At 43.1% G+C, this 14,098-nt stretch overlaps 2 protein-coding genes across 3 annotated transcripts in view; both read left to right on the top strand.

Moving 5' to 3' along the window:
* LOC311012966 (solute carrier organic anion transporter family member 5A1-like) overlaps window positions 1-3,524 on the top strand; it is a 33,677-nt gene extending 30,153 nt beyond the window's left edge. For both annotated transcript variants that reach the window (XM_084008806.1, XM_084008807.1), the window contains one exon: window positions 641-3,524. In XM_084008806.1, coding sequence (XP_083864932.1) covers window positions 641-1,161 — 521 coding nt within the window. In that variant the 3' untranslated portion in view covers window positions 1,162-3,524. The remainder of the gene's footprint in view (window positions 1-640) is intronic.
* The window catches only part of LOC311012983 (WD repeat-containing protein 37), a 265,141-nt gene that overhangs the window by 122,212 nt on the left and 128,831 nt on the right, over window positions 1-14,098 (top strand). The gene's annotated exons all lie outside the window — the stretch shown is intronic.

The following is a 14,098-nucleotide window of genomic DNA, read 5'->3' on the forward strand; positions in this document are numbered from 1 at the left end:
TTTTTCTTCTCTCAAAATCCGATTTTCGATTACGATTATTTTGTGAAATGACAAAAGGCAAAGAAATTATTTCAAATATGCTGTTTTTTTTTGTTTTTTGCAAATAATTTCCCTATTGGGATTTGAGTGCAAACCTTGCTCTTATCAAACAAAAAATCCCTCAAGGGATTCATATAAAGAACAATTAATGAACTGTTGCCATCTGGCTTTGCTCCATGTTATCTTCTTGTAGACCTCTTGTAAACAAAAAAAACAATCCCTTTGGGATTAAGAGAAAAACCTCACTTTCACATGTATCAAACAAAAATGAATGAATAAAGTGCAGAACTTCAACTTTTTGTAAAATAAATAAAGCTTGAAAAATATAATTTGTCTCTGAGCCAAAAATCAGACACACAAAAAAATTGATTTTACGAGTTTCATGTTTTTAACATCGTCCTAACTACATAATCGCGATTACGATTTAAAATCGATTACTCGAACAGGCCTATCCTGTGGTCATTTCTGCTCCTCTGCCTCAACCTTGATGTCACCTCACCAATTTCACACTTTTCTGTATTATCTCCGTCTCTCATGTTTATTTATTCTCACTCCGTCTTGCCTTCCTCTCATCTCTCTTCTCCCTCTCTTCTCCACCCAGCCTACATCCCGACGCCCATTTACTTTGGCGCCGTCATCGACACCACCTGCATGCTGTGGCAGCAGGACTGCGGCGTCCACGGCTCCTGCTGGGAATATGATGTCACCTCCCTGCGCTTCGTGTACTTCGGCCTCGCCGCCAGCCTCAAGTTCTTTGGCTTCCTCTTCATCTTCCTCACCTGGTACTCCATCAAGTACAAGGAGGAGCGGGTGGAGCGCTGGCTGAAGCGTCACCTGTCCCCCGTCGACACTGTGGGCAGCCTCGTCTGCCACCCGGGTGGCCACAAGGGACACGCCCGCACCCGCTCCTGCCCCGTCAACATCCCCCGAGCCGACCCCAACGCCCTGCCTGCTAACGCGCCGCCACACGCCGGCCCCCTCAACCGCGGCGTCAGCACCCAGAGTTGCCCCGGCAACGAGCTTAAAGCAATAACCCCCCCTCCTGCGGCTGCTCCGTCTCCTGCGGCGCCGCCGGCCCCCGCACCGGCCCGTTCGCTGGAACACGTATCAGTCCGAGTGTGAGTTTTGGAAGGGGGGTGGGAAATGGGTCTCAATTTATTTAGTCCAGTCAGCTGCATTTCAGCCGCTGTTCAAGGCGCCAATCATCATGTGGACGGCCTGTTCTCAGCTCATTACCTTGGTTGGCTGGTAAACGATCCAAGTGGCTTGCAGGTCTTGTCTCCGTCATTCAGAACCTCCAGATCTGCAGCTGCACGAGGAATAGTTTGGGAAAGAGTCCTTGGTGAAAACGTTGAAAGTGAGCGGGTGTATACTGTGTGAATCATCAGGCGGTGCAGCAGGTGGACAAAGGCTTAGCTTCCCCACTTTGGATGGAGGAGACTTCATTGCTCAACCCCCCCTCACCTCGGCAACATGTGCCTTCTGTCACCAAACACAAAAACAGACTGGGCGTCCGTCGGCTGGGCGTCAGCCGGCCGGACTGTGGTCACCCTGTAGGAATTAGAGCAGATACCTCAGCTTCGCTGGTCCTCCTGCTTCCCCGCCACATCGCGTCTGTCTGCTCCCTCTTCTTTTTCCTTCCTGTTTTTGTTTCTTCATCGTCACACGAGTGTTAGCCGTTTTTTCTCATATCAGAAAAAAAAAAACAAAAGGAAAAAAAAACCCTATGGAAATGTGATACACTGCAATTAAGTGTTAAGAACTGGAAACCGATGGCATGGTGCTATGAGAAATATAATGTTTAGTGTCCATTTTTTTGTTCTTTTTGGTGATTGTTTTAATTTATTTTATATATTTTTTGCGTTAAAACAGAAAAGAACCCAACAGGTCACTAGGCTAAGCAGCTTGGCGCCTACATAATGCGTTCCTGAGGGATGTGAGGCCTTTCTGTTGCTCCCCTGACACAATTACACGTAGTATTACCGCTGGAAGCCGGATTGTTTGAGCTCCATACAAGACGTTGATACATCTCTCCTGACTTGGCACATAAGTGGTTTAACCTGAGGAGAACAGGACCGGCTTCTTCCTCTTGACCACATTCCTGGCTGGACGAGTCGGCGCAGATCCTCCACGCGTCTGGAAGAAGACAGAAACTAAAAGACAATGCTCGGAGATGTCGGAGATGGGACTGGGGAAGCGCTGTGGCATTCTTTGACTGTTTCTGACTCTTTACCAGGCTGAGAGAGATGGAGCCAATCATTTCCCAACGACACCACCGGCGTTTGGACTGAACACAGTCCACAGTGCACAGTTCATCCTTTCTTCCTCTTGAGATGGGATTAACAGTGGACCCAATGATTTATGGGTAATGACTGAAAAGCATTCCCCTGCACATATCAGACCAGACACCAGTTTGCATTAAAGGTTAAATTGTGGAACTAGAACAAGGCAACAGTGACCAGGTTGTGAAAAGCTTAGAAATTTAGCAAAATCACTGGAAAAGTAAAGAAACAGTTGTGGTTGACTGTCGAGCCAACATAACACAATTGTATTGTTTTTTTTAAATCTATAAATCTGCTGATAATTCATTACAATTAATCACTTAATTGCTAGATCTAGTGAAAATCAGTCAAAAGGTTCCACATTTGAGAAGCTGTAACTTTTAAATGTGTAATGTTTTTCCCTTAAATGATTATCAGAAATGTTCATTTAAATTTCAGTTGTGTTATTGCTAAACGTTCAGCACATATTCAGTCCACAGTTTAGACGCAGTAGTTGAAGTAGTTAATGTTCAGAATGAGTTTTGCTGCCGTCATTTCAACAAGCACTGTAAAAGAAAAACCTCCATCTCAGTATTTAGTGTTTTTTTATTGGGATCTAAAAAAACAAAAAATAACAAAAAAAAATGTGACTCTTAAGACTTGAAAACAAACACCACAAAAGTCCTCTAATCTCCTGATTCTTCAAAGGTAGTTTCTGAAGAGGAAAAGCAAACGTTTAGAAAGCAGGGAGAAATGCTGCTTTTTATTTTTCAGTCGAAACATTCAACCACATTTAAATGCTTTTTTTCAAAATTTTTAGTTGATAAAATAGTGCAATTGCAATTTGCTGCATATGGAAGCAAATAAATGGCATAATTATTTCAATTTATATAAGAAACTGAATTCCTAATGGTGACTTTTAGTCACTACTTAACACTGTATGTAGAAATTGACCAATACGCCACTACATTTCTATCACTGCAATGTTTTACTTTGAAAACCATTTGAATTTAGTTGGTTTCCTCTTTGCGAAAGTCATTTCTAGTCGTGGAAATATGGGAAACTAGATTTACTTTTTCGGTTTCACAAATCCAGGTAACTAAAGGTAGCCCGGGTGATCATGTTTGATTTTTTGAATGATGAATTTCAATCATGACTTCACCGCACTCTCAGTGAACCTGATATTAACTTTCATTGAACCTCATTAAATGTGCTTGTACTCATCATGGATTATTTTATTTTGAACATCCAACACTTGTCTTTTTGAATCCTCAAACAAACAATTGCATCCAGAACATTTCTCTTTGGAATTCCACCATTTAAATGAGCCATCTGGTAATTTAAGATGGAAATTAAATAACCACTATGAATTAGATATATTGATTTCAAAGTAGAATATTTAAATTGAAACAAAATATTCAGTGATGGTTCCATTTCAAAGTTGAACAACCAATAAAAATCTGGTTTGTCCTGGTGATACATTGCTTCCACTGTGGTGGGGCTCGGCATTTTACAGGGTTAGTCCAAGGCTTTCTGAGCTGTAAGGACTAACCGATTCTATTATTCAACAACTTAAAGCAGTATTGTTTCTTAAAGCCTCTTTAATCACAATGGTGTGAAAAGTGTGTGTGTGTGTGTGTGTACACACACTGTATGTTCACACCCAACACAAGATGATGTTGGGTCGGTGGCTGCCCTCTGAGGACCCCTGCTGGGTAGATGTAGAACAGCGTGAGCAGCAGTGATTCATGACTGGAACCGACATCGTGTCTCAGAGCAGGACGAGAGAGGACAGGTATTTGTGTGCGCTTTGACAGGATGAAGCCCGTCCTCTTGTGTCTCGAACAATCGGTGTTTTTACATAAGAGATGTTTTGATTGATGGACGGGGGGGGGTAGTATAGCAAACCGAAAAAAGTAATACAGTGATGTAAAAAATCATAAAAATGTAAAGTAAAGTATGGTATGTGGATAAAAATGGTAAAATAAGTCATAGTGCATAGTCAAAAGTGAGTCAGGGTTGGGTAAAAGATTACAGGTAATCTGGATTACATAATCAGATTAAAATCTAAGTAATCAAATCAGACCAGATTACATTTGAAAAAAATAGATTATAGTTCCATTGTTCCTGGTTACTTAATTATTTTGATATCGTCTTTAAAATATGGCAAATTTGAAATCACAGTTGAAATCACAGTTTTCAATTATACATATTAAAATATATATACATACATACATACATACATATATATATACATATATACATATATATATATATATATATATATATATACATATATATATATATACATATACACATATATATATATATATACATATATATATATACATACCATGGGCGAGCGGTCATAATAAGCTATAAATGCAGTGCATGCCCAAGCCCTTCAATAAAAATAATTGAAAATATTAATCTGGCAGTGTGTTCAATTATACAATACCTTAGTTTTACTGTTTTGGTCTTAAATCCGTGCCTAATCTGTCCCGTTTTGCTTGCGAAAAGCTGGAAAGTTGACAGCTTGTTCCGCGCATGCGCACTGTGACACCGACTAGTACAGTTACTGCTATAAGGCTGTGTTTACTGTAGATGAGCGTTTTGAATGGCAAAAAAGCTGTCAGTGAAGCAGCTTATCTGCCAACGCGCATGCGCAAAAATGACTTGTTTGAATTGTTCAGCGGGAAACTGTCAGTGGTTCATTCATTGTGTAGCCTGGTCAAAATGGCTGAAAATATTGATTATATTCAGGCTTTGCGTTCAGTGCCGTTTTCGCGGAGACCTTTTGAGGAAAAGAAAGCTATAATTTCAAGTGGTCGGCCTACTCCTGAAGTAAATATCACAAAGACTGCAAAGAATTCCGTCCGTCACTTTCAAGCTAGCGCGTATGAGAAACAAATGGCTAGCTAGCCGACCCCCCTCCCGTCAAACGATCCGGTCTGACAGCGACATATTGCCTGTTCATTCATGAAAACCATCTCGAAACACTCTCAGTCAAACAAGGTGGGGAATGAGAAATCTGCGGCGCTACTAGCCTAGTTCGTTTTAAAAACACACCGGCAGCAGCGCCTACTGATCTGAGACGTGGTGTCAGTGAGTTTTGTAAATGCTGTGCGGAAAACCAGGTCTGTGATTGAGGTGCAGACGGGTGAGTTTGGAGCTGACGAGAGGATCGCGCTGACGACCGTTTCGTTACATTTTTCTCATTGAAAAACTATACAACTGGCATTTAGATGATGTTCTCCATAAAAAAAATAAGTGAAATACTGTAATAACAATTCGGTTTTAGTAATCAACCGCTTATAGTGATCAAATGTACTCTGGACCAACGTGATCACTACAAGCTGTTTCCACTAACCATATTATATTTTTTATTAAAAAATATAATGCCCCCCCACGGGCGCGCATGGTATTGACACTTCAGCATGACCACAGTAAACGGTCACCGCTCGCCACTGATACATACATATATACATATATATATATACATATATATATATACATATATATATACATATACATATATATATATACATATATATATATATACATATATATATACATATATATATATATATATATATATATATATATACATATATATATATACTCAACAAAAATATAAACGCAACACTTTTGTTTTTGCTCCCATTTTTCATGAGATGGACTTAAAGATCTAAAATTCATTCCAGATACACAATATTACCATTTCTCTCAAACATTGTTCACAAATCTGTCTAAATGTGTGATAGTGAGCACTTCTGCTTTGCTGAGATAATCCATCCCACCTCACAGGTGTGCCACATCAAGATGCTGATCTGACATCATGATTAGTGCACAGGTGTACCTTATACTGCCCACAATAAAAGGCCACTCTGAAATGTGCAGTTTTGTTTCACAGCAAAATGCCACAGATGCCACAAGCATTGAGGGAGCGTGCAATTGGCATGCTGACAGCAGGAATGTCAACCAGATCTGTTGCTCGTGCATTGAATGTTCATTTCTCCACCATAAGCCGTCTCCAAAGGCGTTTCAGAGAATATGGCAGTACATCCAACCGGCCTCACAACCGCAAACCACGTGTAACCACACCAGCCCAGGACCTCCACATCCAGCAGGTTCACCTCCAAGATCGTCTGAGACCAGCCACTCAGACAGCTGCTGAAACAATTGGTTTGCATAACCAAACAATTTCTGCACAAACTGTCAGAAACCGTCTCAGGGAAGCTCAACTGCATGCTCGTCGTCCTCATCGGGGTCTTGACCTGACTCCAGCTCGTCGCCGTAACAGACTTGAGTGGGCAAATGCTCACATTCAATGTCGTCTGGCACGTTGGAGAGGTGTTCTCTTCACGGATGAATCTCGGTTTACATTGTTCAGGGCAGATGGTAGACAGCGTGTGTGGCGTCGTGTGGGTGAGCGCTTTGCTGATGTCAATGTTGTGGATCGAGTGGCCCATGGTGGTGGTGGGGTTATGGTATGGGCAGGCATCTGTTATGGACGAAGAACACAGGTGCATTTTATTGATGGCATTTTGAATGCACAGAGATACCGTGATGAGATCCTGAGGCCCATTGTTGTGCCATACATCCATGAACATCACCTCATGTTTCAGCAAGATAATGCACGGCCCCATGTTGCAAGGATCTGTACACAATTCTTGGAAGCTGAAAATGTCCCAGTTCTTGCATGGCCAGCATACTCACTGGACATGTTACCCATTGAGCATGTTTGGGATGTGCTTGACCAGCGTATACGACAGCGTGTACCAGTTCCCACTAATATCCAGCAACTTCGCACAGCCATTGAAGAGGAGTGGACCAACATTCCACAGGCCACAATTGACAATCTGATAAACTCTATGCGAAGAAGATGTGTTGCACTGCATGAGGCAAATGGTGGTCACACCAGATACTGACTGGTTTTGAGTCCCCAGACCCCCAATAAAGCAAAAAAAATGCACATTTCAGGGTGGCCTTTTATTGTGGACAGTCTAAGGCACACCTGTGCACTAATCATGATGTCAGATCAGCATCTTGATTTGGCACACCTGTGAGGTGGGATGGATTATCTCAGCAAAGCAGAAGTGCTCACTATCACACATTTAGACTGATTTGTGAACAATGTTTGAGAGAAATGGTAATATTGTGTATCTGGAATGAATTTTAGATCCTTAAGTCCATCTCATGAAAAATGGGAGCAAAAACAAAAGTGTTGCGTTTATATTTTTGTTGAGTGTATATATATATATATATATATTAGGGGTGTAACGGTTCACCAAAACCACGATTCGGTTCGACTTCGGTTTTTGACTCACGGTTCGGTTCAAACCTCAGTTTTTAAAAACATACTGAAAAACCTTTTGGAAAACTTCCAGAAAAAATTTCTGGATTTTATTAAAGGATATATCAAGAACATGAACATTAGTTATATTAACAAGTATAACACTTCTCTTTAAACAAGTCCACAACAAAAACATTTTTTTAAAAACACTTCTATTAATCTCTTAAGGAATACAAAAAATAAACATTTGTCTTAAGACCAGTCTACATTGTCTAAATAAAGTAAAAATGAAAAACTTCTTACACCAGTCTGAGGTATAACAAAAATAAATAAAAAGCACTTCTCTTAAAGTGTAGGTCCGGAGTGAAATGGACCCTAGGTAATTTCCACCAAGACCTCCAGCCAAACACCCCTTCGGAAGCATTTTTAGCGATGGTCAGCATTGGTCAAGATAGGGCGATCAGCCGAACGGCTTCGTAATAGCGCGATGGTACTTACAGTATATCTCGTAAATTTCCCCACTAATAATGCATGGAATGTTACCAAACTTCTGCAGTAGTACACATAGGGTCTGTACTCACAAAACGAGGCATTTTAAAGTTTGTAAGTACATCAGGAGCTTATTTAAATGAACACTTGCCTGATAGCTTCTACTGCTAAAGCTACACTGTTTGCGTAGACGGCACCGTGTTTACACGGCTTCTTCTTCGTTGGTGTTTAATGGCAGTCGGCGTTTACCCAGCTGTTTCCGTGACGCAAGTTTCATGCCAGCGTATGGAAAAAGTTTCGCCGATTTTTTATAAATGCTTGTATTATCATGTCAACACTTGTCGACCTGATAATATAAGCATTTATGAAAAAAAAATTTAAGCGAAACCTTTTCATTCTCTCGCGTATGAATCCCATACCTTTATGACCACAGTGTGAGTGTATATACATATATTGCAATCATATATACTGCAGCAAAGACATTGAGCTGCTAGCGGTTAGCATTCGGCCATACTACCTCCCGAGGGAATTCTCGCACGTTATCGCGACAACCGTGTACATCCCCCCGTCGGCCAACGCTGCTGCAGCCTGTGAGACCTTACACACTGTAGTGACGAAACTTCAAACATCGCACCCCCAGTCCCTCCTCCTCATTTCCGGTGACTTTAATCATGCTTCCCTGTCCTCTACTCTCCCCACCTTCACCCAGTATGTGAAATGTCACACTAGAGACAATAGAACATCGGATTCAATGTATGTGAACACCAAGGATGCATACACCTCTTCACCCCTCCCGCCGCTGGGCTGTTCCGACCACAACCTGGTTCATCTGTCCCCTGCATACATACCTATTGTGAATAAACAACAACCCACCAAAAGGTATGTTAGGAGCTGGTCTGAGGAGACCAGTATGACGCTGAGGGACTGCTTCGACACCACGGACTGGGATGTGCTATGTGAACCTCACGGGGAAGACATCGACAGCCTGACAACCTGCATCACGGACTACATAAACTTCTGTGTGGAAAACTCTGTGCCTACCAAGAAGGTACGGTGTTTTCCCAACAATAAACCCTGGGTGACCCCTGAGCTAAAAGCCCTGCTTAATGAAAAGAAGAGGGTTTTTAAATCTGGGGACAAGGAGGAGTTAAGGAGAGTACAGAGGGAGCTGAAAATGGGGATAAGGAGAGGCAAGGACATCTACAGGAGGAAGCTGGAGGAGCGCCTCAAGGGGGGCAACGTCAGAGAGGTCTGGAGAGGCCTGAAAACCATCTCTGGCCACTCAAAGGATATGTATCAATGTTGCGTACGCACAAAAACGTGGCGTACGTAATTTTCCACGCCAACGTTCAGATGTATCAAAAGTGAAATGAGCGTGGAAATGTGCGGTGTCCCACGCCAGCTTCATGGCTGGCGTACGCACGTTTCTACAGCTATTGTTCCTTTGGCGACACTCTGAGGTGATGCTGGGAAACTGTTAATTATGTGAAAACAATTAGTCCTCAGAGTAATGTGCACATCAGAGACACATTAATGGACAATTAACACACACGTGTTTGCAATCATATGGATGGATATAAAAGCATGCGCAAAGTGATGAAAAAATGGCATTAACAATGGCAGCCTTGGCCTTGTTAGAAGACATCGCAAACGGTAACATCAGACGTGACAGGGTGTTTAGAGAACGGGAGGATATGTTAGCAAATGACGACAACTGGCTCATGAGTCGTTTTAGGTTGCCGAGGCAAGTGTTACTGGAGCTGTGCGCAGAGCTGCGGTTGGCCCTAGAAAGAAACACAGCCAGGAGCCGGGGGTTGTCCGTGCCCACACAGGTGCTGACCACTCTGGGGTTTCTGGCAACAGGAGCCTTCCAGAGGGAACTGGCCGACCGGTCAGGAGTGTGCCAGTCCACTCTGAGCCGAGCCATGCCAGCTGTGTGGGACGGGATCAGAATGTCATCCAGGTACATCAAATTCCCATACAATGCTGTTGAACAGGCTAACATTAAAGCGCAATTTGCAGCAAGAGCCGGTTTCCCTAATGTAATCGGAGCTATTGACTGCACACATGTTGCTATAAAAGCGCCATCACAGGATGAATTTGTTTTTGTCAACAGGAAACATTTTCATTCAATAAATGTTCAAATAATATGTGATGCGCAAATGCAGCTCACCAACATCGTGGCAAGGTGGCCTGGTTCAACGCATGACTCGTTCATTTTTACTAATAGCATGGTTGGTAACAGGCTGGAGGCTGGCACGGTGCGCGATGGGTGGCTTCTCGGTGAGTAAATGTATCCGTTTAATTGCGCCCCGAATGTAAACCAGCACAATGCCCATTTGGGCACGTGCATTCAAATATGTGCATTTGTTTTTCCCTGGTGAAAATAGAGCGGCAGAGCTATCTAACAAGCCCTTTATTGTCTCCTTGTGTTCAGTATTTGTGTCGATAAACGCGTGCTTAAAGTTGGAAATGTCACACTGCAGTAGCCACGGCGCACTTCTGCAGTCCTTATTATAAGTGTGATCAGTCTTGTCAATCCTTGTAATGAAGTTGTTTTGTCCTTCTGTTTGTTTCCCACTAACGGTAGCATATATATATATATATATATATTTTACAAAAAGTAATAGTGATTCGTGCGCTGCTCCGACCCCACAGCGTTCACTGCCTCACACACACGCTCCCACTCACATTTCTTTTTTTTTGTGTTTATGCCTGATGAGAGGCTACCAAATAATACTGTTCTTCGAGTCTCAACTTCGTTTAAGAGCGTTTCGATCTCAGACTCGGTGAAGTTGCGCTTCTTCCCTTTACTCATTTTGTAGATCTGATGGTGCAGAGAGGGGGAATCCCCGGTGCAGGCCCTATTTAAATTCATTTGCATATTTAAATTGGGGCGTGGACAGGGAGGAGTTTAGCACTTCTACATGTGCGCTCAATTCCATGTTGATTGGGATGTACATAGGAAAAGTGCTTGGATCCATGCGTACGCACACTTTGATACATCTGATTTTTTTTGTGCGTACGACAGTTTCTGGATTCTAGCGTACGCCATGTTTCAGTAGGAAATCCCCGCAATTCTTAGTACATGAGGCCCCAGGACTGGGCAAATGAGTTGAATCTCTTTCTCAACAGATTCGACGGTGCCACCCCACCCTCCCCCTCTCACCAGAGCTCAGACCTGACTGTGCTAGCACACCACCCCCCCCCTCTCCCCCCGTAACACCTCAAACACCAACTGCACCCTCCTCACACCACATCAACCCCCTCCACTCCCTGGTAGACCGATCCACACAATCCACCCCCAACCTTACTCAACAGGAGTCACACCATGGCCCCACCCCCCGCCTCTCCATAACAGCTAATCAGGTAAGGATGGTGCTAAGGAAGACCAAGACGAGGAAAGCAACTGGCCCTGATGGCATCAACTCCAGACTGCTGAAGGACTGTGCAGATCAGCTCTGTGGAGTACTTCTGCACATCTTCAACCTGAGCCTCAGTCTGGAGAGAGTTCCACTCCTGTGGAAAACATCATGTGTGGTTCCAGTCCCAAAGACTGCACACCCCAGGGAGCCCAACCACTTCAGGCCAGTGGCTTTAACCTCTCACCTGATGAAGACCATGGAGAGGATCGTTCTCACCCACCTGCGACACCTGGTGCACAGCGAGATTGTCCCCCTGCACTTGGACTGTCGTCTGGATTCCATCGAGGAGGTGGGTGAGAGGAGGATGTTGGCCAAGCTGACATCAATCATGGACAACCCCTCTCACCCCCTACATGAGACTGTGGGGGCCTTAAGCAGCTCCTTCAGCAGCAGACTGCTACACCCACGGTGTAAAAAAGAAAGATACCGCAGGTCGTTCATACCAACCGCTGTCAGACTGTACAACATCCAACTCTTAATGTAGCACCTATAACCCGTTGTCTATATACCTTTGCACTATTTCACCTCTACTACCTCTTCCATCTAGCACCTTCTACTACAGTATCAATGCAATTATCATGTGCAATATTATACCTGTATACTATTTTTTTAATTCACATTTATATTTTACCCTACAGAGCCCTAACATGCATTTCTCCACACTTTTCATAGTATATAACGTAAATAACCTTCTGTATATAATGTACATAGCCCATTGCTCTTCTATATCTTTATTAATCTAAATCCTCTTGTCTTTTGTCTGTCTATTTTTTTTATCCAGTATTTTATTGTTTTTATTGTGTTGTTTTTTTATTGCTTGTACATCTCTTGCTACTGTGACAAGTGAATTTCCCCGATGTGGGATCAATAAAGTCTATCGTATCGTATCGTATACACATACAGTATGTAGGTAATAAGTGTAACCCTTCTGTGGATGAGTGGGTTAGGCGAGGCTCATAAAGGGGGACATGAGGTATCTCTGTGTTCTCCTTTCCATCAGGTGTAAACTCCTCGAAGCTACTTTTAATGCTTTCGTGTGAGGGTCTTTGCAGAGGTCATGTGACTCAGCGACGCCAAGCCGTGACAATGAGGCAGGCCGTCTCTTCTACTCCAACAAGAATCTGAGAAGATCTGGACGCAAGAATGTGCTGGCAGATCCTTTTCAATCATTTTTCAAAACTAGCCTACTCTTACCAACCCGAGCTGTAAGTCTGAAGAGTCCAGCTGCAAATAAAGTCAATTAAACGGCGTGAAGGGACACGAATAGATTGGAAAAGCGTCAAGTGGCACCAATGATGCAACACGCATGAGGCAAACATGAGTTGCTGAATCAGAAATGGAGGAAACAAATTTCGTCTCTTGGTCTCTGAGACTGTGGTCCCCCAGAGCAACAGTAGCTCACATTAGTCCAGAGACCAGACCAGACCATGTGGAGAAACCAGAGACTGTCTGTAGTCCCCCAGAGGTCTACGATAGTAGCTCACATTAGTCCAGAGACCAGACCAGACTATGTGAAGAAACCAGAAGACTGTCTGTGGTCCCCCAGAGGTCTACGATAGTAGCTCACATTAGTCCAGAGACCAGACTAAACCATGTGGAGAAACCAGAGACTCTCTGTGGTCCCCTAGGTCTACGATAGTAGCTCATCTTAGTCCAGAGACCAGACCAGACCATGTGGAGAAACCAGAGACTGTCTGTGGTCCCCCAGAGCTCTACAATAGTAGCTCATCTTAGTCCAGAGACCAGACCATGTGGAGCAACCAGAGACTGCCTGTGGTCCCCCAGAGTTCTACAATAGTAGCTCATCTTAGTCCAGAGACCAGACCAGACCATGTGGAGAAACCAGAGACTGTCTGTGGTCCCCCAGAGCTCTACAATAGTAGCTCATCTTAGTCCAGAGACCAGACCATGCACTGTAAAAAAAAGTTGTATTTACAGGAAAACGCTGGCAGCTGTGGTTACCAGAGAATTCCTGTAAAAAATACAGCAGCACAGTAGATACATTTATGGTCAAAATGTATAAATTGATTTACAGTGAATGTTGTATATAGACCATTTCCTGTATTTTTCCACCATGACATCCAGCCTAGGGTGACCAGACGTCCCGGATTTTCGGGGACAGTCCCCGATTTGGCCGACCTGTCCCCGGTTAAAGCTGTCCCCGAAAATGTCCCCGATTTGAATGGGAGAGAAAAAAAGTTGCGCACCAACGCAAACTCCAGTTATTACGGTAGCCAGTAAAAAGTTGCGCACCGACGCAAACTCCAGTTATTACGGTAGCCAGTGAAACTAACGTACTGACGTTACAGTCATTGGAATTAAAAAGGTGGAAGACATAATACCTTCTTACCTCAGGCCTGAGTAGACAGGATTGTAATATTGTTGCTCCGCACAATGAATTCACAGCATTCACAATTTTTCTATAACTTTGAGAAGACCTCTTTTAAAGTCAGTTGTCTGCACTGCGGTTCTTCATATGTGCACCATCAAATGTGTTCTTGTTTTCTCCATGAAGCTTGTGAACTGAAAAAAAAAAAAATCATCAGCTAAATAATAAATAAGTTGAATAAGATAAGAATCTGTTTTGT

This window comes from Eutrigla gurnardus (assembly GCF_963514095.1).
Source record: "Eutrigla gurnardus genome assembly, chromosome: 4".
Taxonomy (NCBI): domain Eukaryota; kingdom Metazoa; phylum Chordata; class Actinopteri; order Perciformes; family Triglidae; genus Eutrigla; species Eutrigla gurnardus.